This window comes from Monodelphis domestica, chromosome 2 (genome assembly GCF_027887165.1).
Source record: "Monodelphis domestica isolate mMonDom1 chromosome 2, mMonDom1.pri, whole genome shotgun sequence".
NCBI classification, from domain to species: Eukaryota; Metazoa; Chordata; class Mammalia; order Didelphimorphia; family Didelphidae; genus Monodelphis; species Monodelphis domestica.
This window is the reverse complement of record NC_077228.1, coordinates 238,213,564-238,235,316: the sequence shown is the minus strand read 5'-3', so window position 1 is coordinate 238,235,316 and position 21,753 is coordinate 238,213,564. Positions and strand designations below refer to the sequence as shown.

The 21,753-nt window shown below is 37.4% G+C and overlaps 1 protein-coding gene across 4 annotated transcripts in view; it reads right to left on the bottom strand.

The window, feature by feature from the left end:
* Positions 1–21,753, bottom strand: part of DNAH17 (dynein axonemal heavy chain 17) — a 233,706-nt gene that overhangs the window by 72,420 nt on the left and 139,533 nt on the right. For all 4 annotated transcript variants that reach the window (XM_003340283.4, XM_056817399.1, XM_056817398.1 and 1 more), the window contains 9 exons: positions 20,551–20,678; positions 15,593–15,741; positions 13,689–13,971; positions 9,380–9,553; positions 8,764–8,971; positions 8,513–8,678; positions 4,834–4,936; positions 3,312–3,459; positions 2,835–2,926 (listed from right to left, as the gene is read on the bottom strand). In XM_003340283.4, the coding sequence (XP_003340331.2) occupies positions 2,835–2,926; positions 3,312–3,459; positions 4,834–4,936; positions 8,513–8,678; positions 8,764–8,971; positions 9,380–9,553; positions 13,689–13,971; positions 15,593–15,741; positions 20,551–20,678 (1,451 nt within the window). The remainder of the gene's footprint in view (positions 1–2,834; positions 2,927–3,311; positions 3,460–4,833; positions 4,937–8,512; positions 8,679–8,763; positions 8,972–9,379; positions 9,554–13,688; positions 13,972–15,592; positions 15,742–20,550; positions 20,679–21,753) is intronic.

The window sequence follows — 21,753 nt, the reverse complement described above, 5'->3', positions numbered from 1 at the left end:
AGGAAGCAGTTTCAAGGAACATGACCCCTAACAATCAAGAGTCAGGGTGTACCATTCTGGAGGGGAATTTGGAACTCTGCCCAAAGGGTTCAATTTCTCTCTCTAAAATGCATACCCTTTGATCCTGTAATACCCCACACCCCTGGATCTGATGCAAAGAGATCATAAAAATTGAGAAAGGACCCACTCGTAAAAAAAAAATAGTAGTTCTTTTTGTGGTGGCAAAGAATTGGAAATTGAGGGCATGCCCAGCAATGAGGGAATAGCTGAACAAATTATGGCATATATTGGTGATGGAGTACCATTGTTCTCTAAGAAATGATGAGCAGGATGATTTCAGAAAATGCTGAAAAGATCTACATTAACTGATAGAGATAAATAAGCAGAACTGGGAGAACATTGTACACAATAACAGAAATATTGTGAAATGATCAACTGTGAAAAACGTAGCTACTCTGAGCTGTACAATGAATGATCTTGGACAATTTTGAAGGACTTATGACAGAATGCTATCCACCTCCAGAGCTTATGATTTTAGGAGTACAGAACCACAGAGTCACCCCAATGTCTGCTTTTGGGGAACTAAATCTGAAAGTGGGAGTTGGGAGAACAGAGCAGAAAGGGCTTTGCATTATTATAAAACTTTTCAATGAAGCATCCTAGGAAAAAGAACATTCTATTTGGTAGAAAGAACATTGTATTTGGAATTAAGGACTTGGGTTCAAATACCAGCAATGTCATTTACTAACTCTAATCTCAGGCAAGATATAACCTCTTTGGGCCTCAGGATCTTCACCTATAAAATGAAAATATCAGAGTAGATAATCTTTAAGATCCCATATTAAGTTCTAAATCCTATGGTGTGCCATGGTAAAGTATGCTTTTGACTTCATGTTTATTTCTTCAATGCTAAACACATTGAAAGGAAATGGATATTTTCTTCACATTGTTGTCAAAATGTGTCACTAAATGAGATCTTGAAAAGAGAACTATACAGTTGCACTGTAATACTGTAATTTAGCCTCCAAATTGAAGTTCTATTGCTAGCTAGTTTTCTTGCTAATATTCTCCAGATTTAGTATAAAAGTAAATTCTTTTTAAAAATTAAGTTTATTTATTTAATTAATTTAGAAAAATTTCCCATGGTTATGAAAGTCAATTCTTAACTGCTAAGGATAGTGCCATGTCTATCCAGTAGTCAGGCCTTCATAATATATACCCTAACAAATTCTTGTTATACTCTGTGAACACCATTCCCATTTCTATAGACATTGTTTATGCCATTCCTTTCTGATTAAAATAAAGTGGAAAAAGACTCATTTAAAAATATTTTAGGAATGCTTTTTTGCTGCAGCAATGTGCTGGAAACTATGGGGGTGTCCATCAGTTGGGGAGTGACTGAATACTTATAGTATATGGATGTAATGGAATATTATTGCCCAGTAATGAGTGACAAAAGAGATGGGTTAAGAAAAAACATGTGAGCACTTGTAAATCAGTTGATTTGGAAAAAAATGAGCAAAGTCAGGACAATAATTATATGATAACTACAACACTGAATGAAATGAAAAACAATATTTAAAGACTTCTCTGATTAGTGCAATGACCCAACCATGTTTCCAAAAGATTGATGATGAAATTTGCTTTCCACCACAAGAAGTAATAAATTAGTGTGAAAAATGAGACCTTCATTTTTGAACATGGCTGACATGTATATCTGTTTTGCTTTAATGAAGTGTTTAAAAGAGTACTGAAGCAAGTTCAAAGGAAATACAGACAAACAAGATGGCTTTGGAACTAATGAACTCAATAGAGTATATACTTCAGAAGGACATGATGTATGTGTTAGAGATTCAAAGGTTCACATACATTCCTTCCCCTTTTCCCCATTCTTTGATAAGAAAATATTCATATTTTCCAGTGTTTAATCAAGTTCAGAATAACACAAAATACTGAAGAAAAAAAGATTTCATCAGAGACATGAGAATGTTGAATATGCAAAGGAGTTGTGATTTCATCAGGGTAGGGAATGATTTGTGTGGGAACTTCTTTCAATAATCAATTAAAAAAAAAAACCCTTACCTTCTGACTGGGAATCAATACTTTTTATCAGTTCCAAGTCAGAAGAGCAGTAAGTACTGGGAGCTAAGCGACTTGGCCAGGGAAACATAGCTAGGAAGTCTGAATCCACATTTGAACCCAGGACTTCTTATCACCAATCCATCTTTGACTTAGTAAGTAAGTTCTTAGGAGCTGCTTGAGATTCAGAGAAGGGAATGGCTCTTTTAATGTCCTTCTCCTAGTCAGTACCTGAAGTAGAATTTGAATCCAGGTCTTTCTGACTCTTATTTTATTCTCCCTCTCCAGCAGAAAGACAATGGAGTATCATGGGGAGAATGTTGGATATGGAATCAGGAAGATCTTTGTCAGAATCCTGCCTTAAGTATTTCTTATCAGTGTGACACTGGGCATGGTCTATAATTAAGTGAAAATTTGTTAAAATGGGAATAACAATAACACCACGGGGTTGTTGTGAGGGTCAAATGAGATAATATTTACTGGTATTTTGCAAACCTTAGAGTACTATATAACAGTAAGCTATTTTAAAATTAACAAAAATTAAAATGAGTCTTGTACCATATTCCTTCAGTGGGTGCCAGGAAGATGAAAGGAAAGCAAGCCTAATAATAGAAAGTCTTGCCTTCTCTTTAGGTTTCTTTATTATACAAGATTATATTTCTGCTCCCATTGAAGGAAAACCAGATGGTTCTGATAAAACAGGGATTTGGGCTGAGAAGCAGTTGGAGTGCCACAGAAAAGAAAGAAAACAGTACCTGGAAAATGTTGGAGAGGTCCCTGAGGTTGAAAACATAATGAAACTTAATGGCCGTGGGAAGAAAGGTTGCGGAGATTTTTTGATGCAAGGCTATTATAGGAAAAATACACACATTGATTCTTCTATGAGTTTAATAGCCCCAGGAAGTATAGAACTTAAAACAATGTTTCTAAAGCAAATGGTCTATGAAATAGTGACAATTGAAGTAAGAAACTTGCAGAGCTAAACAGAGAAGAAGTTTGTTTCTCTGTTGACATGTAAATCACTTCTATAAACTGAATTTCCCATATTCTATCCTTCCACTGAAGCAATTGAATTTCATAATATCTCCTGTTGAAACATAGCATCCTTTAAAAATATCGATTTAAATATATAAATAAAATATTTACTAGGGGAAAAGATGAAGAAGCCATCAGCCTCCATAAAATAGTAGCTTTTATAAATACTAAAGTGGATGTGGATAGTTTCAGCTTACCAAGGGCTGCACCAACCAACTGCATACTCGTTTTCTGAACCACCATGGGGGCATTTCGATCAGCTAAATGCTGTGAAAGGATTGTGTTATAAATTGCCATCAGAGCATCTTGTCCAGGGAAACTCACAGCAAATACACAAAAGTGTCTCTGTATCAAAGAAAACAAACAAACAAACAAAAATTAATATATGCATTTAGGTTTATCCTCTGTGACAAAAGCGAGTGCTGGAGGCCTGTTTTTCCAGAAAGCAATCAGCCTCTCTACTGCCCTGGATTTGGCTAGGGTGGGGAATTTCCTCAGGAAGCATCCAATAACTTCATGAGAGGAATTGACAAAGAATCCTCTAAAGATCCCTAATCAAACAGAAGACTCAAGATGGGGAGTATGACTCCCCATATGACAATGGGAAAGAGTGGTAACTGGAGTGGCCCCACTGGAGAAAAATTAAAGGACATCTAATAGATTTTCACAGTATTTGTGCCTATTTCTTCCCCTGTTTGGGTCCATGCACTGTTAGATGAGTCCCTCCTTCCATAGCTGTATAGAAAACTTATCTAGCTAGAGTCATAGAGTCTCGGTTGGGTTTTCTACTTCTATCTTTATTTCTCCTAAGCTGAAAACAAAAAACAAAACCCTGCAAAACTAATTAACTGATTAACCTAGGTGAATTGAAGAATTTTTTGTTAAATCGTAGTGAATTTTCTTTCAAAGACTAAATAAGAGCCTATAAAAGCTATATTATAAAAAGTTAGTTGAATAATAACAAGGAATTTACTTGTCAGTGTGAGACACTGAAGTAGTCTTTTTATTTCATTTTATGAAATTCTCTTTCTTTAGCAATAGTGATTAGGCATGTAAAGAAGCATTCATACTGGTGAGATGTAGCCTCTTTCCATTCCTTTTCACCTTAGCATTCCATGATAAATTCCTCATTCTATACTCCAGATGATCATTCAGAGGGTACCAGTTATATGAACCTAACCTTCCAAATAAAACCAGAACCACAGCAGAATAACTGGAACTTTGCCCCAGTGAACCAAAAATTTGAGTAGTATAACATTTCCAGAGAACTAGAGGCAGAGAAACAATTGAAATTCCTAACTGGTTAAGGAAGAATAGCTAGTGAAAAAATAGAAAGCTACCAAATGGCACACTTTCTCCCTCTAGTGGCTGTGCTACTCCCCATCTTGCTTATCTTCCCTAATTTTTACCCTTCCCTAATTTGGTTTCTGTCCCCCTATCCACAAGAGTTTGATGTATTTTATACCTTTTAACATGGGAATAAAAATTGCTAGTTAGAGCTTTGCTCCCAACACAAATTTTTCACATTTGCCATCCTACAAACTATATACCATTCTCTCTTTCTTCCTCTCTCTTCTACCCTCCTTCCCTCCCTCCCCCTTCTGTCTCTCTGTCTCTGTCTCTCTATCTCTATCTCTATATACATATATATGTATATATATATAATTTAACACAAAGACATTATTAATGCAGAAATCATTTGCTCTTTTCTTTGTCTACCTGAAGTCTGGGGTCAATGGTGAAGGAGCCAGATGTGGGATTCATGCAAGCTACATATTGACAGTTGTGAATGTCTTTTAATGTCAGCTTATTTCTGTCATACCTGAATAAGAAGAAAACATGCCTTAGGGTAATTCACCACTAAACCAAAGTCTTCCGTTTCACTTAGGTCTCCTCAAGAAATAAATAATTAATATATTCAGGGTTGATGTGATCAGCAGAAATAGCCCATTTCATTCTATCCTCCCACTAATAACAACTGACATTTGTCCTCCTAGTGAAGTTTGCAAAGCATTCCACATACCTCATTCTTAGTAATTACTCCACTTGACAGATGAGGAAAACGGTTTTCAGATAGTTTAAGTAACTTGCCCAGCATCATATAGCTAGTAAGTGTCAGAAATAGGATTTGAAACTTAGTCTTCCTGCCTCCAATTTTAACACTGTCCAGTATACTCATATTGCTTCTCAATCAAGATGATTTGGATAGGGGAAGGGGTGGGGAACAAATATGTGTGGTAGAAACCTTAAAGAAAGGCACAACAGGTTTGAAAATTCAGGCTGAGCATATTTTCAGTTGCTGGTCATTAAGTATAGATTCCATAACCTCAAGCTACTGCTGCTTTTTTCACAATTCTTGAGTTGTCAAGAAGGGCAACTACTCACTAGATATTTCTGATACTCTTCTCAAGAATCTGTTTATTCACTGATTTGTTTTTTTTATGTTATATCCTTTTGTATTTATTTTCTCTTATGTCTTAGTAATATTGGAAAGAGGAATGAACAACAGATTTTTTTTTTGCCATTGGCAACATGATTAAAAATCAATTCTCCTGACTCCTTAGTTGCTTCTCCAAAGAGAATCTTAGAGCCATATTTTAATTTAGGTGCAACTTCTTCTGGTTTATTTTTTAGCAAGAACTGACAAATTGAGATGATTAATTACTTAAGTCTGTTTGCTAGTTAGTCATTGGACAAGTATCTCATTTAGAATATCAGCAACTAAGTTAAAGTTTATAAAAAGTCTTAAAACATTCTGATTCTTAGCATTCTTTGCCACCATTACTATAGAAGCAGAAGTAAGCCATACAAAACTGAAAAACATTTTATATTTCCTTGGTTGCTTGCATTGTTTTAAAAAAGAAAACCTATAACCCAAAAGGCTAGTCTGTTGCTGATGAGCTCTGTACTGAGTTAGGCTGGTCCTTTGGAAAATTGATTCAGCTTATTGTTAGGACCATCCCTGAAGATTTTTCTAGTGTGGTAGAACTGTAAAGGATAATTTTAGCGTTGTGACCTAAACTATATTAATTATTGGTCGCCATGGATATCCCAAATAACAAAAAAAATTACCCAAGTCAGTCTGGAAATTTATGGTGATTTAATTAATATAGTGGAAAGAAATTTAAGAAGAAGGGAGAAGGAAAAGGGTGTAGGATTTCTCCCACCTGACTTTAGAGGCTCTAGAAAGTAAGGTTTGGAGAGAAAAAGAGGAAGGAATCAGCCTGAGTTCCAAGAGGGCTCAGCCAAGATATCTGAACCTGAATTAGCTCAAGGGCAAACTCACTGCCAAAACCCAGACAAATACTTGCCACCACGCCAAGATGTCAAAACGCTGAGCATGCTGCCAGCCAGAGACACCTCTCCTGGAAAAGAGGCCAAAGAGAGCAAGTGACTTGCCCTATATAGACGGTTTTACGGCACTTTCCTGCATCTCATCTGTACCAATGTTAGCTTAGCTTGACTTAGGACAGCCCAGGGGTCTGTCCGCTGTTTCTGCACATGTCTGTTAAAGACCATTTTCTCAAATACTTAATCCTTGAGTATGGTGCAGACATTCCTGACCTTGTTAAACTAAGTAGGGTGGAGAAATGTAGAGTTCCGAAGACTTGACTCTGTTAAACGAAGTATCTCCATCATTACTAATCAGAAGATAGCTAAATCAGATCTTCTAAAGTACAGTCTGAGTAGGGTGGAGTACTTTAAAAATTTACAGAACCTACTAGTGTTTGTGTTTCAACTGGCGTGGATAGGGTTACTTTGAGCCATGATGAGACAAGGAGGATAATTGTATAGAATTTTATAAATAAGAGCTAATATTTTACTTACTCATTACTGAAAACTTAAAGGATCTCATTTTTATAACACTGGCACATTGTTCACAATTCTTGGAAAGACATAAATTTGAAGTTGAATATTATGATTCAGTCATATATGCCTTAGCTCAATTTGCTAATAATTTTCCTTTCCAAATATCTGATATACAAGTGGATTTGTGATCCAAATCAGTCCTTGCTCCAAAAAATAAAGATTATAACCCAACAGCACAGTTCTAATCACCTTATTGGCCTTCCATAAGTTCATCAAAGCTTGCAAGGCTTCCTTTCTCTTTCTTTATGTTGCGTGAATACCAGTGGAGTTACTTGATCATTTTTTGTTCTCACTAGATCCTGAGATCTTTTTATTTTTCTGTCATAATTTCTCTGATGATATCCTTTTCATTGAATCTCTTGCATAATTACTTATTCTTAATATGTTTGCCTCCAGTTATTTAGTTATTGAAAAGCTATGTTCCTCCTTCTTTCCTTCCTTCCCTCCTTCCTTCCTTCCTTCCTTCCTTCCTTCCTTCCTTCCTTCCTTCCTTCCTTCCTTCCTTCCTTCCTTCCTTCCTTCCTTCCTTCCTTCTTTCCTTCCTTCCTTCCTTCTTTCCTTCCTTCCTTTCTTCCTTCCTTCCCTCCCTCCCTCCTTTCTTTTTTCTTCCTTATTTCCTTCCTTCCTTCCTTCCTTCCTTCCTTCCTTCCTTCCTTCCTTCCTTCCTTCCTTCCTTCCTTCCTTCTTTCCTTCCTTCCTTTCTTCCTTCTTTCCTTCCTTCCTTCCTTCTTTCCTTCCTTCCTTTCTTCCTTCCTTCCCTCCCTCCCTCCTTTCTTTTTTCTTCCTTATTTCCTTCCTTCCTTCCTTCCTTCCTTCCTTCCTTCCTTCCTTCCTTCCTTCCTTCCTTCCTTCCTTCCTTCCTTCCTTCTTCTTTCTTTCTTTCTTTCTTTCTTTCTTTCTTTCTTTCTTTCTTTCTTTCTTTCTTTCTTTCTTTCTTTCTTTCTTTCTTTCTTTCTTTCTTTCTTTCTTTCTTTCTTTCTTTCTTTCTTTCTTTCTTTCTTTCTTTCTTTCTTTCTTTCTTTCTTTCTTTCTCTCCATTTCTTTCTTTTTCCTGAGAGTCGACCATTTCTTCCCTCCCTGGCCTCCTCCATTACTGTGCAAAAGAAACGCAACCTAAGAGGCCAAATAGCAGAGTGGAAAGAGGCTGTACTAGAAGTCTTTAATTCTGGGTTCTAGAACTAGATCTATCACTAAAATGTTACATGACCTTGAAGAGGTATCAGCCTCTATGAGCCAATTTCCTCATCTGTAAAATGAAGATAATATCTTTGTTACTACCTCCCTCTCACAGGGAAAAGTGGTAACTTTTTAAAAATTTTGAAGCACTATTGAAATTTATGTGATTGAGTTATTAAACCTTACAATGTGAGGAGAATTAATCTTAAAGGTCTTCTATAAAGCAAGTGACTTTATGAGTTTGTCTTTTCAGTCTCAAAGTTTTGCAGGGACTAACCAACATTTATGTAGAAAGTTTGTTCTATTTGATAAGATTCTTGATGTCCATAATTATCAAAGGTCCCATATTTACCAATGCCCATGATCCATATGTTGCCTGATTAGAGTATGAGGTGCCACTGTTCCATACTTGTCCACCTCTGGCATGTTCATATCATCAATGAAATAAATAAGCTTTTTGGTGCCTGGAGGTCCATAATTTCTTCCTGATTTCTTCTCCAGAGGCTTCTCAAGAACACCTGTAAAATTCAAAGAATGTTAGTTCAGTAGCTTCCTGGGAATCATTTTCTTATTAGAGAAAAAAAAAACATTATTTTTTTTTACCTTGTAACATGGCTGATGTTGTATAGAAATTGAAGGGGACAGACTGCACAACATACTCATCTGTGCTCAGGCTGCCAAGTTTTTCACCCATCAACACTGACTTGCCAGTACCAGCATTGCCCACCAACATCACTGGCCACTTTTTTTCCATTAATAAATTCATAAAAAACCGGATTCGGATGGTCTCTGTTGTATGGACCAAAGAAGCCTGGCAGTGGGGAGAGAGAATCCATGGAAGCAAAGTCATGGTTTAAAAGCAATATGAAACCATTATCCTATAGGCATTCTGATAAATGAATTATCTGCAGAATAAGGTGGCAAGATCAAATGAAATAAAAAATCCTAGGTTTTAAAAGATTACTCTATTATAAAAATGAAGAATATGGAAATAGGTATCAAGTGATAACACTTGTATAGCCCAGAATTGGAATTGCTTGTCAGCTTTGGGAGAGGAGAGGGAAAAGTAGAAGGAAAGAAAAGGAATCATGTAAACATGGAAAAATATTTAAAAATAAAAAATCAAATCAAATCAATGTGCAAATGGACACTTCTTAAACCTAGGGGAAAAGACAAATTTTGTGCCCGATTCCAAGGTTCAGAGTTTGTGGCGTATTACCTGCAATGGGATATCTGAATCCAATATAAATTGAGGCACTTTATCAGTCCATGGCATGAATTTTTTACTATCAGGGTCTATATAGTAGTCAAAAATGGTTCCTTGAGAAGGGAATTTGATGGTCTTAAATTCATTCAACCACCATCTGCTGAACTCAACACGATAGTCTATAAGCTAGGGGGGAAAAATCAGAAATTACAAGTGAATTCTATTAGAATCCTAGACTGAGCTGGAAGGGAAGTCACTTAGAGGCCATTTTTCCAGGTGAAGAAGCTGAGGCCCAAGCTAAGAGATTTGTCTATGGCAGTGATGGCAGACATTTTAGAGATTGAGTGCCATGCCTTGTCCCCTCCCCCACTGAATGTCAGGCATGCCCCGCCCCACTCCCTTAACCCATATACAGGGGAAGGAGAAAGTGCTCCCATTGGTATTGACATGTGCTAAACCCTTCCCTAGGTCTGTTATCTTTGTGTGGTCATAAGGTTTTTTTATGTGACCTATTTACTCTTGGGTAAAATTCTTTTGCATTTGTGTTTAAACCAGCTTTTTTCTCATTGCTTTTTCCTCTCTCTGCTTGAAGTTTGAATGTATCAAATTTCTTCTGTGTTATATCTTTCAGTTCCTTGGGTATTTTACTGGTGTGATTTATGTATTCAGCTTTCAGTTTGCTTGCTACAGTGTTCATTTCTTCTGTCTTATCAGAGTGGTTTGGAGAATTATGATGCTGCTTTTTCTCTGTATGAATTATGTTATGTTGCTGTTTTAAGGATTTGTTTTCCCTGTTTGATTTTGTAATCCCCAGATCCATTCTGCATGCTAGAAAATTCTCTAAATATGATCTGATTTGTTGCTTGCTTTTATCCATGCAGTTTTATATGCCCCCTTGTGAATCAAAAATGTCATGTTTTTTTCTGCAATGCTATTTCTCACTTCTTCCTGCATTTCAATTATAGACCTCTGCATTGCACTCCTGTTGTTTCCCGTACTCTGCTTCATGTATAGTCCTCCCACCATTGAATTTTTCTCCCTCTCTTTTCCATCCTCTTTTCTCCATTCTTGAGTTATGTTTTCAAGTTGCCTCCCAAAGTTTCCCATATTTTTCCTTTTTGTGTGCTAAGTATAGCTAAAACCTGGCTTCATGCTATGTAATGACTGCCCTTGAATACTACCTCAAAGTAGCAAGGTTTAGCCCTTTGGGAAATTGCAGCTTGCATAGATTTTAAATCTGGTGTCTCTTCTTCCCTAAACCTGCAGTGACTACAACATGATTTCTCATTGGTTTGTTGCCTTTCATGTGATCTGTTAGTATATACTCTGCCCTGTGAGTAGGTATTCTGGTATCTCCCTCCTTTGTTTTGCCCTTGTTTATATTTTTGTGGGAAGTTTTTCACTATGTGACCTATCCTTGAACAGAGAAAACATTTCCTAATGTCCCTCTGTCCCCTTTGCTAGAATAAAGTTTTTATCGTGGCCAGATTCTTCACTTCCTCTATTTCTTTTTGCTTGAGTGTTTCAGTGGTGTCATGCAATTTCTTTTTTGAGCTCATCTTTTTTCCCTTTTCTGCTCCAATTGGTTCTCATACAGATATGTGGCCATGTCTCTGAGTTTGTTTAGGGAAATTGAATCATATTTAGGGAAGTAATTCCTAAAGAAATCTTTTAAATGTTTGTTTATTTTGGATATTACACATCCATGTAATAATTGTCTCCTGAAATGTGCCAAAGACTCCTGTGAGTCAGGATTGAAGCCCATTAATCCCAAAACATTTTCTAATAATCGATTAATAAAATTTGAAGGATGTTCTTTTTTTCTTGTTGCAGCCTGTCAAACTTTCCCCAGGCATTAAGTCATTCAGACAGTTGTTTGATCACCTGCAACAAGTCTTCATAGCATTTTTTTTTAAGATAACTCATGCTCAGCGGGTTAGCAAAATCAAAATGTTCATAGGGTTCTGGCCAGCTGGTAAGAGAGGCATCCTGTCTGGTCCTAGAAATGAAATTTTTGTGTTCTTTGGGGACAAAAAGCTCACCCAACAGAATCTCAATATCCCCAAAATCTGGCTTATACAATCTGATGCATATTTGATTGAATAATGCCTCTAGTCAAGCACCAGTGTATTGACTGCTTTCTTTTGCATGATGATATTAGCTCCAACCTTAATGTAATTCAATGCCTGTACCACTGCCAGAAAAACTACATATATTTGAGGGAGAGTGTGCCAGAGAAAGGACATATCAAAGAGTATTTGGGATCCAAAAAATTGTCATATTCACCACAGTACCTATAGTATTCTCTATCATCCCTGATATTGTGTTGTATATCATACAATATCTCCTGAAAATCATCAAAAACCCCATCAAAGTTGCCCAGAACAATAACTGCAATATCCTGTTCATATAATTCCTTCTGTTGTCCCTACTTGTATTGCCTCACTTAGTTATCAAGATGTTAGATACTAAATGCTTATTGCCTTATAGATGTTTCTTAACAATGGATACTCTGCCCGGGGCTCTAACTGTTGGCAGTTGACCATTGAAAATGTCTGCTGTCAGACTTCTGGGTTTGTCTTAGAGGGTCTGTTCTTTATAGGAATCATGATGTTTGATACTATATGCTGGGTGTTTTGTACTGCCCCTTAAGATGGCTATCTTCCCCTTTGAGTTCCAACTATCAGTTTGTGACAGTTAGTAATGATGGATTTTTTTTCCCCCTGCGGTGCCACTTGTATTAGAGGGTTGGTTTGGGTGTTATGGAGGAGTTGATGATATATGTCAGAAGGTAGAAGGAGGGTGAGATGGATTTCCCCCTTTAGTCTTCTTCAAATATGTCTCCTCACTAACCCTGCCTTTACTTCCCTCTAATAACTGATCTTATAGATGAACCTCTTTCCTTGGGGAAGGAGAGAGAAATCAGATCTCTCCTTCGTCCACTGTAACTATTTCTTTCACTCACAAGTAAATCAATTTAGAATAAATGACAAATCTTTATTCTAACAATAATGATCTGGGGTAAAACAGGAAAATGTCTGAAGGTTAGGGTCTAGAGGAAAGAGGGGACAGGAAGTCCCTGCCTGTCTAAATCTCCCTTTCTCTCCCTCCAAAGGTTGAGAGACTCAGACTTGGCAGCCTGGCCTCTGAGAGGTTCAGGTTTGTGACCCCTGGTCTTTGTCATAGCAGAGCCAATGTTCAGACCCAGGGTGTCACAGGAGCTGTGTGAGATCTAGTTAGGCTGCTTCTTATTCTTCTCAGGTTTCTGCCACACTTCTTAGTATCTTGGGATCATTGAGGGGGGGGGGGATAGTGGTTCAAGTTCAAGGAGGGAATTTGTATAGCTCAGGATACAGTCTCTGATCAGACATTCAACTTTGCTGTCTCAAGATGAGAGAGAGATCAACTGCCTCTCCCCTGGAATCTCTCCTCCCTCAAAATTCCAAGTCTTCTCTTTGCATTTTCTTCCAGTCTCTGTCATTTAAAGTCTCTAGATTATTTCTCTATCACATGGGCAGAGGGATGGATGAAGTGAGGAATGTCCTCAGCTGGGCAGAAAGAAGGGGAGGAGAGTGGCCCAAGCACTCTGCTCTATTCCAGCTCTGTACCTGGTGAGCCACCCACCTTATCCTGCTCCCCTGGAGCTCCTATTGAGCAGAAGGACCAGGGATGTGAAAAAATGTTGTCAGTCAAGGTGGAAAGAAGGAGGGAAGCAGTTCCTCCAGAGTCTTTCCCCCTTTCTAGGAGTGGGGGGGAGGGCAGCACACATGCCCACAGAGAGCATTCTGTGTGTCATCTTTGGCACACATGCCATAGGTGATCTATCATCATTGATCTATGCCCCTAATAATAGATATTGACCACCACTAATAACTGACCAAATCAGGACCACACATATATTGATTTTCTACAAACAGTGTGGCACAGTGGAAAAAGCACTATATTTGGAGTCAGAAGTGCTGGGTACAAGTCCTGACCCTGTAACTAGGTGACCCAGACATCTCTGAATTTGTTTCCTTATCTATAAAATAAGAAGTGTGGATTTATGGGTGTGCTGAAGTTAAATTTAGGGCTTGATTATTGGTTTGTTGATTTCTAGACTTTAGAAAGTAATGGAAAAATAATAATACAGATTAAGTTTAAAAACATTTTTTGAGAGGTGTTTGTTGAACATTTAATTAATCCCCTTGTGTGTAGATTAGATTAGATGGTCTCTAATTTTAATTCAATGATCCTTCAACCTTTTAATTAGTGCTGCTAAAGGTACTAAGAACAAAAGTAACAAAAGTTCCTAGGTCACAATTTCTTGAAATGACTTTACCTGGTCCTGGAACATTGCTCCTCCAAATGCCCAGAAACATGCGAACACAAAATAGAGCTCATAAAGCTCTTTGGAGGAATCTGGAGGAGTATTCTTTGGGGTCAAAAGACATTCTAAGAGGTAGAGTATAGTCTGTATTACTGTGATTTCTGGAACTGGAGTAATCTTCTTAAATCCAAATCTCAGCTTGTCTAGGCAAGTGGGAAGATATTTATCAAACAGGATCATTAAATTAGCTTTCTCTGATTGCACCTTGCGTTTTTCAATCCAGCTGTTTACCACACTAGAAAAGAGGGGGAGAAGTTAGAAAACATTAATGACATACAATCAACCCGGAATATCCAAGAGAGGGTTACAACACTATTCCAAGCTAGCTTCTGTCTTTCTTCTGGTACAGCTTGAGGCTAGCTACCCAATTCAGTTTGCTCAAATCAATAAACATCCGTTAGATGCCTCCTCCCTGAAAGGTGCTATCCTGGAGCCAGGGATACAGAGACTAAATAGTTCTTTGACCTCAAGAAGCTTACATGCTACTGCCCACACAGTTCCAGGTATTCAGAGAATCCAAATTTACCTTCATGTTAGTCTAAGTGTAATTAGGAAGCCAGATCTACAAAAGAAATACTTAATAATATAATTCAAATTTAAATTTAAAATTGTTTTAGGTTAGCCCCTGCTTTTGGTTATTTAAGCTACAATGTTTTGTGGTTAACTAAGAGATGCCTAAATATGAATTCTTCTCTGTATGAAAAGGGCTAATAATGTTTTCAGAGTTGTATCAGAGTTTCATAAACTATAAAGGTGGGAAGAGAAAAAATATTTGTGCAGTGCCTACTATGTTCTGGGTAGTTTACAAATAATTTCTCATTTGATCCTCACAACAACCCTGAAAGGCAGGGGCTATTATTATCCCTATTTATAGATGAGAAAACTGAAGCAGACAGAGGTTAAATGTCTTGTTGCAGGGTTCTCACAGTCAGGCAATCTGAAACTACATTGGAATTCCTGACTCTAATCTCAGCACTCCCAAGAGTGCCATGAGAACCTCAGTCAGTATTATCACCCAATGCTCACCCTGCACATTATTATCTGTAAAATATTTATCTCCCTATAGAATGAGTTCAGTTAATACCCAGTATGAAAGGAGAGCAATTCATACATTCATGCATTATGCTTATGTTTAATCTTCTATTAATGACCAAATATCTTGATTAGGGCCATTAGCACATTCAGACATATTGCTGAATCTGAGTCTGATAACTCAAGTTTTGTACACTCTTAAGGTGAAGGATGTGTAATTTCTTTTTTTTTTAAACCCTTATCTTCTGTCTTAGAACTGATACAGTTCCAAGGCAGAAGAGCAGTAAGGGTTAGGCAATTAGGGTTGACTTGCCCAGGGTCACATATCTAGGAAAAGTCTGCCTTCAGTTCTAGCCATTGAGCCATCTAGATGCCCTGAACCTAGAAGGATGTATAATTTCATCAGCCTAAGATTCCCCCTTGGGAACCTTCTCCACAAGTTAGACTACCACCAGGCTATCATTTAGGAGATAAATCCTAGGGAGATGTTAAGTGACTTGGCCAATGTCACCTAACTTATGATTTGGACCCTGGTCTTTCTGTCCAGTAATCTATCCACTAATTTCACAACTGTCTTTAGTAGAAACTTGCATAATGCAACTATGTTTCCAAATATTTATGTCCCTAGTCAAGGAAATAAATCTCCATTTAAACCAATTAATTTGCCCTTGGGAGAGAAGACTGAATAGCCCCCTAAGAATTCTATCTCTTTGCACATTAGCTTGGACTTTCCTTGTGCCTAGCTATGAGGCCTCTACTCTTCCCTCCCCCTTCCTATTTGGACATGCACAGATAAGAAAAGTAAAAATAAAATCAGAACTTACGGATTCCATCCTAGATCAGCAGGGTTGATGTAAAGTATTCCTGCTCTGGAAACTGTGGCTGGGGTGGCTGTCCTAAGGTGACTAATCTCAAACACTAGTCTCATGGTGCGATTCAGGGGGATCCGCTCATTACTGGCTAAGGTCAGAACCTAGAATGAGCACAAAAACAAAAACATGTTTCCAGGAGAAAATGACATCCATTGCTTTAGAATACCCAATTATTTCAATAGATTATATCATTTCTGTAATTGACCAATGTATGAATCCCTTTCTGTAACATTCCTAAGAAGTGATCATCTAGCTTCTACTTGCATTCATTCAGTAATGGGAATTCACCATTTCACAAAATATTCCATTCTGTTTGGGGACAATTCTAGCTTCTGTTAAAAGGAAAATTCTTTATTCAGACTTCTGCCCATATTAATGAGGCAAAACTCAGGAATAAAAGGGAATTAAAGGAGCTTATTAAATCTACATCAAGGTACCAATCTGATGGGCTGATCACCAGAGAGAAGCAAGGGTTTCATTTTTATTTGAAGACTTCAGTGATGAAGTAAAGACAAATTCAGATAGGACCATATCAGCAAAATGGCCACTGCATCTCAGTTATTCCTTAATTGCCAAAATGTGATGTTTAGCAGATACACACAGGGAGCAGGGGGCTTCTTGAATAATTGGGTAATACAAAGTTGCATGGTGATGCCTTCCATAGTAGCCTGTCCCCTCAAACAGCACCTCCTTCAAAATATGATTGACAGGCAGGCCTGGGAACAAAGGGTCAGATAACTCTTTTTTGTTTTTTTAAGAATTTTTTAAAAATTAGAATATTTTCCATGGTTACATGATTCATGATTCACAACCCCTCTCCTCCTTTCCCCTCCCCTCTCCCAGAGCTGACAAGCAGTTCCACTGAGGTATACATGTATCAACCTTATTTCCATGTTATTCATATGTGCAGTAGAGTGATCTTTTTGATTCTGCTTTATCATTTCTTGATTTTTCATGAAATTATTCGTTTCTAGATGGTCAATTTTGATTTTTCCTCTGTCAGTTTTTTGTTCTCCTTTTTCAATTGGCCCATTTCTTCTTGCATCCACTTTCCTTTTACCTTGCATCACTTTGATTTTTCTTTCCCACTTTTTTTCTCTGCCTCTTTTAATTGGTTTTTGAAGTTCCTTTTGAGTTCTTCCAGAGTCTGTGTTCAATTCATATTTTTCTTTTGGACTTTGAGGGTGTCTCCTTTGTTTTTACTGTCCCATTCTGTGTCTGTCCTGTGAATATTGGATTTAGCTCTCCCCTGATTGTAACAATGAAAGTACTTAGCTCTTCCTTTATAGTGAAGATTAAATAGTAATCCTGTCTATTTTTAGATTTTAATCCCCAAAGTGTAAACCCAGTATTTAAAGTAGATCTACCCATTTTAACCACAAAAAGATATGAACTAACTACAAAAAGGTGTGAACTAACCACAAAAAGATATGAACACCCATTTTATACATTGAGTGGGAGGTCTGTGACCCATGTGTGAAAGAATGGGCAGTCCTGGAGAAAAGTATCTGCTGTGATTGGTAGGTGTAAAATTTAGGGGAGGTGACACAAGAGAAAACGGTCTTTAAATAGTGGAAACAGAGACACATAAGGATCGATCAATTACTTGGGCTTGGAGTGAAGATCATGATCAGTCACTTGGTGTTGAACTTGGAGTGGAGATAGTCACTCAGAGTTGGAGTGAAGACAGACACTTGAGGAGAGACTGGAAGACAGACGCTCAGACTTGGAGTGAAGACACTTGGCTGTGGAATTGGTCCCCTGGAAGAGCTTGTGCAGGACACCTTAGATTGCTTCCCTTTTAGACAGTCACCATGGGAGTGTGAAGACTGACTTAGTTTCTTGCCCTTTATGGAGATGTGAACCTCCGAGAAAGGCCCATTGTCTTGAGACTCCTTTTCCCTGACTGGTGCCTTAGAATTTCTACCTGGCTCAGAGAAAGCCAGAGCTTTCTCCCTCTCTCTCTGCCCTTTTCTCTCTTCCTTAATATCTGCCTCTATTGTAAAAATAAACTACCATTAATTCCATTTACTTGAGTAATTCATTTTGGGACTTAGAAATTAAATCCCTGGTGACCACCAATTTAATATTAAATCCAACCAATAAAACTAAACAGTACCTTACTCTGTTCTCCATAAAAATTCTTTAATTAGGTGATTTTTTTTGTTGTTTGCTCATTTTTCCTATCTAATTATATGTAGACTTGGGGAGATGATGTTATGGTCTGCAGGCTGAGAGATCTGAGAGCCCTCTCCCTTTGCTGATTCAATTGACCCTTGTGATGCTGATGATAGCTTAAATTCTTGTCTCAGACTTAGCAGTAAGCTTTTAATCTCACTCTGATCTTGATCATGTCAGGGACTGATCCAATCTAGCCTCAGGCTTAGTCTCAAGTTTTTCTCTTACTGTGTACTTAATTCAATCAGGCATGCCCTTGATTGTCTTTTGTTTTGGAGCTCCAAGCTGAGCTTTAGGGGAAAATATCAGTACTTAATACTATCATCCATCCAAAGTGTGAATTAAGTCCCTGACCTCCAAGCCCAGACTAGAATTCCCTGGGCTGGTGCCTTAGACTTCTCTACAAGTTTGAAATTTCAAAGGGGTTTGGGTTGGCTTGTGCCTCTATTGCTCAGGCAGGGTCTCAGGGTCTGGATGTTGACTTGGGCAGGTTCCCAAACCTTGGACAGCAGATATGGGGTGTGGGGTGTGGCTTTCTCTTGGCTTACTCTTCCTTCTTTGCTACAGCTTCTTGCTGGGTCTGCTCCCCCTCTCATCCCAGTGACCCAGATGTTTGTTGCCTACCTTTTGGGTTTTTCTTTTCTTGAAAGTTGTTTCATTCTGTCTCTTTGTTTGTTCTCTCACTCCTCTATTCATTTTATGATGATATTTTAAACATTGGTTGTAGAGGATTCTCATGGCAGCACAGGGCTTCTGGGGATTACTCCACTATCTTGGTTCCATCCCAGAAGTGAGTCAGATACCTTTCAATACTTCTATGAGGTGTTTCCCAATTCTAAGCCTAAATATGCCTTTCCTGAAAATTCCATTCATTTTCCTACCCTCTAGAGATGCACAAAATAAATTCAGTCCCTCATCTGCGTGGCATCACTTCAAATGATATCCCTTCCCAAATTTATCTTCCTTTCCCCTCCAGGTTAGACATTCCCAATATCTTTAGTTCTTCTTCACATGACATGATTTCAAACTCTTTACACCATTCTTGTTTCTCTTCTCTGGGTACTTTAATTTGTTGATTAACACTTAAAAGATGGTGCCCAGAACTGAATGCTCTAGATGTAGTCCAACCATTACACAAGGATTATAAACAACTTTACTTGGGGGTATAGGAATAGAATTATAGAAATAAACATCTACTACATCTACACAACTTAAGACTAAATTAATTTCTTCCCTTCCTTTCCTCTCTTTCTTACCTTCCTCCCTCTCTTCCTTCCTTCTTTTCTTTTCAAAAAGCCACACCACACAATTGGCTTATTTGGAATTTGAGGCCAACATCATCTTTTTTCATTTCAACTACCATTATGCCAAATCTTCCTAAATCTACTTGTGTAATTGATGTCCCCCCCCCCAAGTTCAGTATATTATATTTATGCTCTTTGCATTTTATCTTACAATGCTGTTCAGTGTACCATGGTCTTAAAGAATCTTAAGTCTTTCATCAATTGTATTCCTTTTTGTATTCCTCCTAATTTCATACAATCATAAGAAGGAAAGAAGGAAAGAAGGAAGGAAAGAAAGAAAGAAAGAAAGAAAGAAAGAAAGAAAGAAAGAAAGAAAGAAAGAAAGAAAGAAAGAAAGAAAGAAAGAAAGAAAGAAAGAAAGAAAGAAAGAAAGAAAGAAAGAAAGAAAGAAAGAAAGAAAGAAAGAAAGAAAGAAAGAAAGAAAGAAAGAAAGAAAGAAGGAAGGAAGGAAGGAAGGAAGGAAAGAAAGAAAGAAAGAAAGAAAGAAAGAAAGAAAGAAAGAAAGAAAGAAAGAAAGAAAGAAAGAAAGAAAGAAAGAAAGAAAGAAAGAAAGAAAGAAAGAAAGAAAGAAAGAAAGAAAGAAAGAAAGAAAGAAGGAAAGAAAGAAAGAAAGAAAAGAAAAGGAAGAAAAGAAAGAAAAGGAAGAAAAGAAAGAAAAGGAAGAAAATTAGCACTGAAAATCTAGATCTTCTCCTTTGATCACTAAAATATCCAGACCTCCTTTGGTCACTTAGCAACCTAAGCATTTGGTGCTGGTATGCAAATAAGCCAACTCTATGATATCTGACCTCGAAGTCCAGGCCTGATCCCTGACTGCTGAGCCATCCTGATAATTTTTTAGATATGTTTTTAGATAAGAATTTGACTCCCTATAAAAGGAAGTGCTTTGTAATGTAGATCAGGCCTTGCTCCTTTAGCAGAGTCTTAGCTTCACTACTTATTTTCTGACTATACTATATCTTAAATAAATGTTTGAATTGTTGTGGAATTCTCTGGGAAGTCTTTCCTGATCTCCTTAGCTATTAGGCTTCTTTCTCCTTTCAAATTATCTTCAGTTCTCTTATCTATGTAGTAATTATCCAATAGGATGTAAAGGTGGTATAGTTGATAGAGTGCTAGACCTGGAGTCAGGAAGACCTGAGTTCAAATCTAGCCTCAGCATCTAACTAGCTATATATGATCCCAGGAAAGTCACTTAACTTCTGCCTGAGTTCCTCACTTGTAAAAAGGCTTACGATTTTAAGAAAAAAACGAATGATTTTTTTGACATAATGCATAATATACTCTCTTTCGGACTTTGTGCTATTTTTGGATTTGGGGGGACAAAAGAGGATTTCACCGGAAATCAAGAAAGTCTTGCTTCTGTACAAGGAAATCATCATATGATAAGAAAAGGAAAAGTCTACAGATTCCCTCAGCTTACCTTACCTTATTATCATCCATGACAGTGTTTAAGGATTCAATCCACATGGGATCTATGTCTCCATCCAGAACAATCCATTTGGGGCCAAGATGAGTCAAGTTAGCAAGGTCTCGCATTATGGTAGAAAAAAGTCCTGTGTTGTAACAGAATTTAATTTAGTTAGCTTTTTTAGCTTTATTTTCAATTTTTGAATCAATACATTCTTTAGAAAGAGGAAATTGTAATAAGATCAATCTATCAATAAGCATTTATTAAACACCTTTCATGTGCTAGGAACTGTGCTAGGTGTTGAGGATAATACAAAATAAAAAAATGAAATATTTCTCCTTAAAGAGTTTATATTGCTGTTGGGGAAGACAACACATACATATAACACAATGCCAAGGGATGGGGTACTAGCTGCTTGGGAGATCAGGAAAGGTTTCATGTAGGAGAAGTTTAAATGAAATCTTTTTTTAAAAAAATGGAATCTTTAAGGAACTAGAAATTCTAAAAGAAAGAAATATGAAGAAGGAGTAAATTCTAGTCATGGGAGATGAACAGAGCAAAGGTACAAATATGAAGTATCATATACATACAGTAAGAAGGCCAGATTGAACAATAGAATGTTGAAGGGGAATGTAGTGTAATAAAGCAAGAAAGGTAGGTTGGGGCCAGGTTGTAAAGAGCTTAAGTACCAGATAGTGGAATTTACATTTTTTATTCCAGAGGTAGTAGGGAGCCACAGAAATTTATTGGGTCCCTACCCAATATGATATGGTGAAACCTGCACATAAGAAAAATTATTTTGGCAACTATATGAATGATGTATTATTGAAAAAGGGTGAGACTTAAAGTAGGGAGAAAAATTATAAGGTAATAGTCTAGGGGAGAGGGTGATGAGGGTCTTAATTCATCAGGTAGGGTAGTGACTGTGTAGGTGAAGCAATGGGTATGAATGCAAAAATTGTAGATAATGTAACAATTAAATTAGTTTCTCTACTAAAAGTATTATATTTTTAGAGGTTTATTAAAGATTATTAGAAATCAAGGATAAAGAAAATACAAAATAAGAAAGCATTTGCCTAGGGCACATAGCCCATTCACAGCCACTTACATCTTGCCTGCGTGTGCTTAGAAGCGGAAGAAGAGAGACCCAAGTAGGCAGTACAGTCAGTTTAAATACAAACTTTGTTCTCAGCCCAGGTAGGAATCTCGGGTGAGATTAT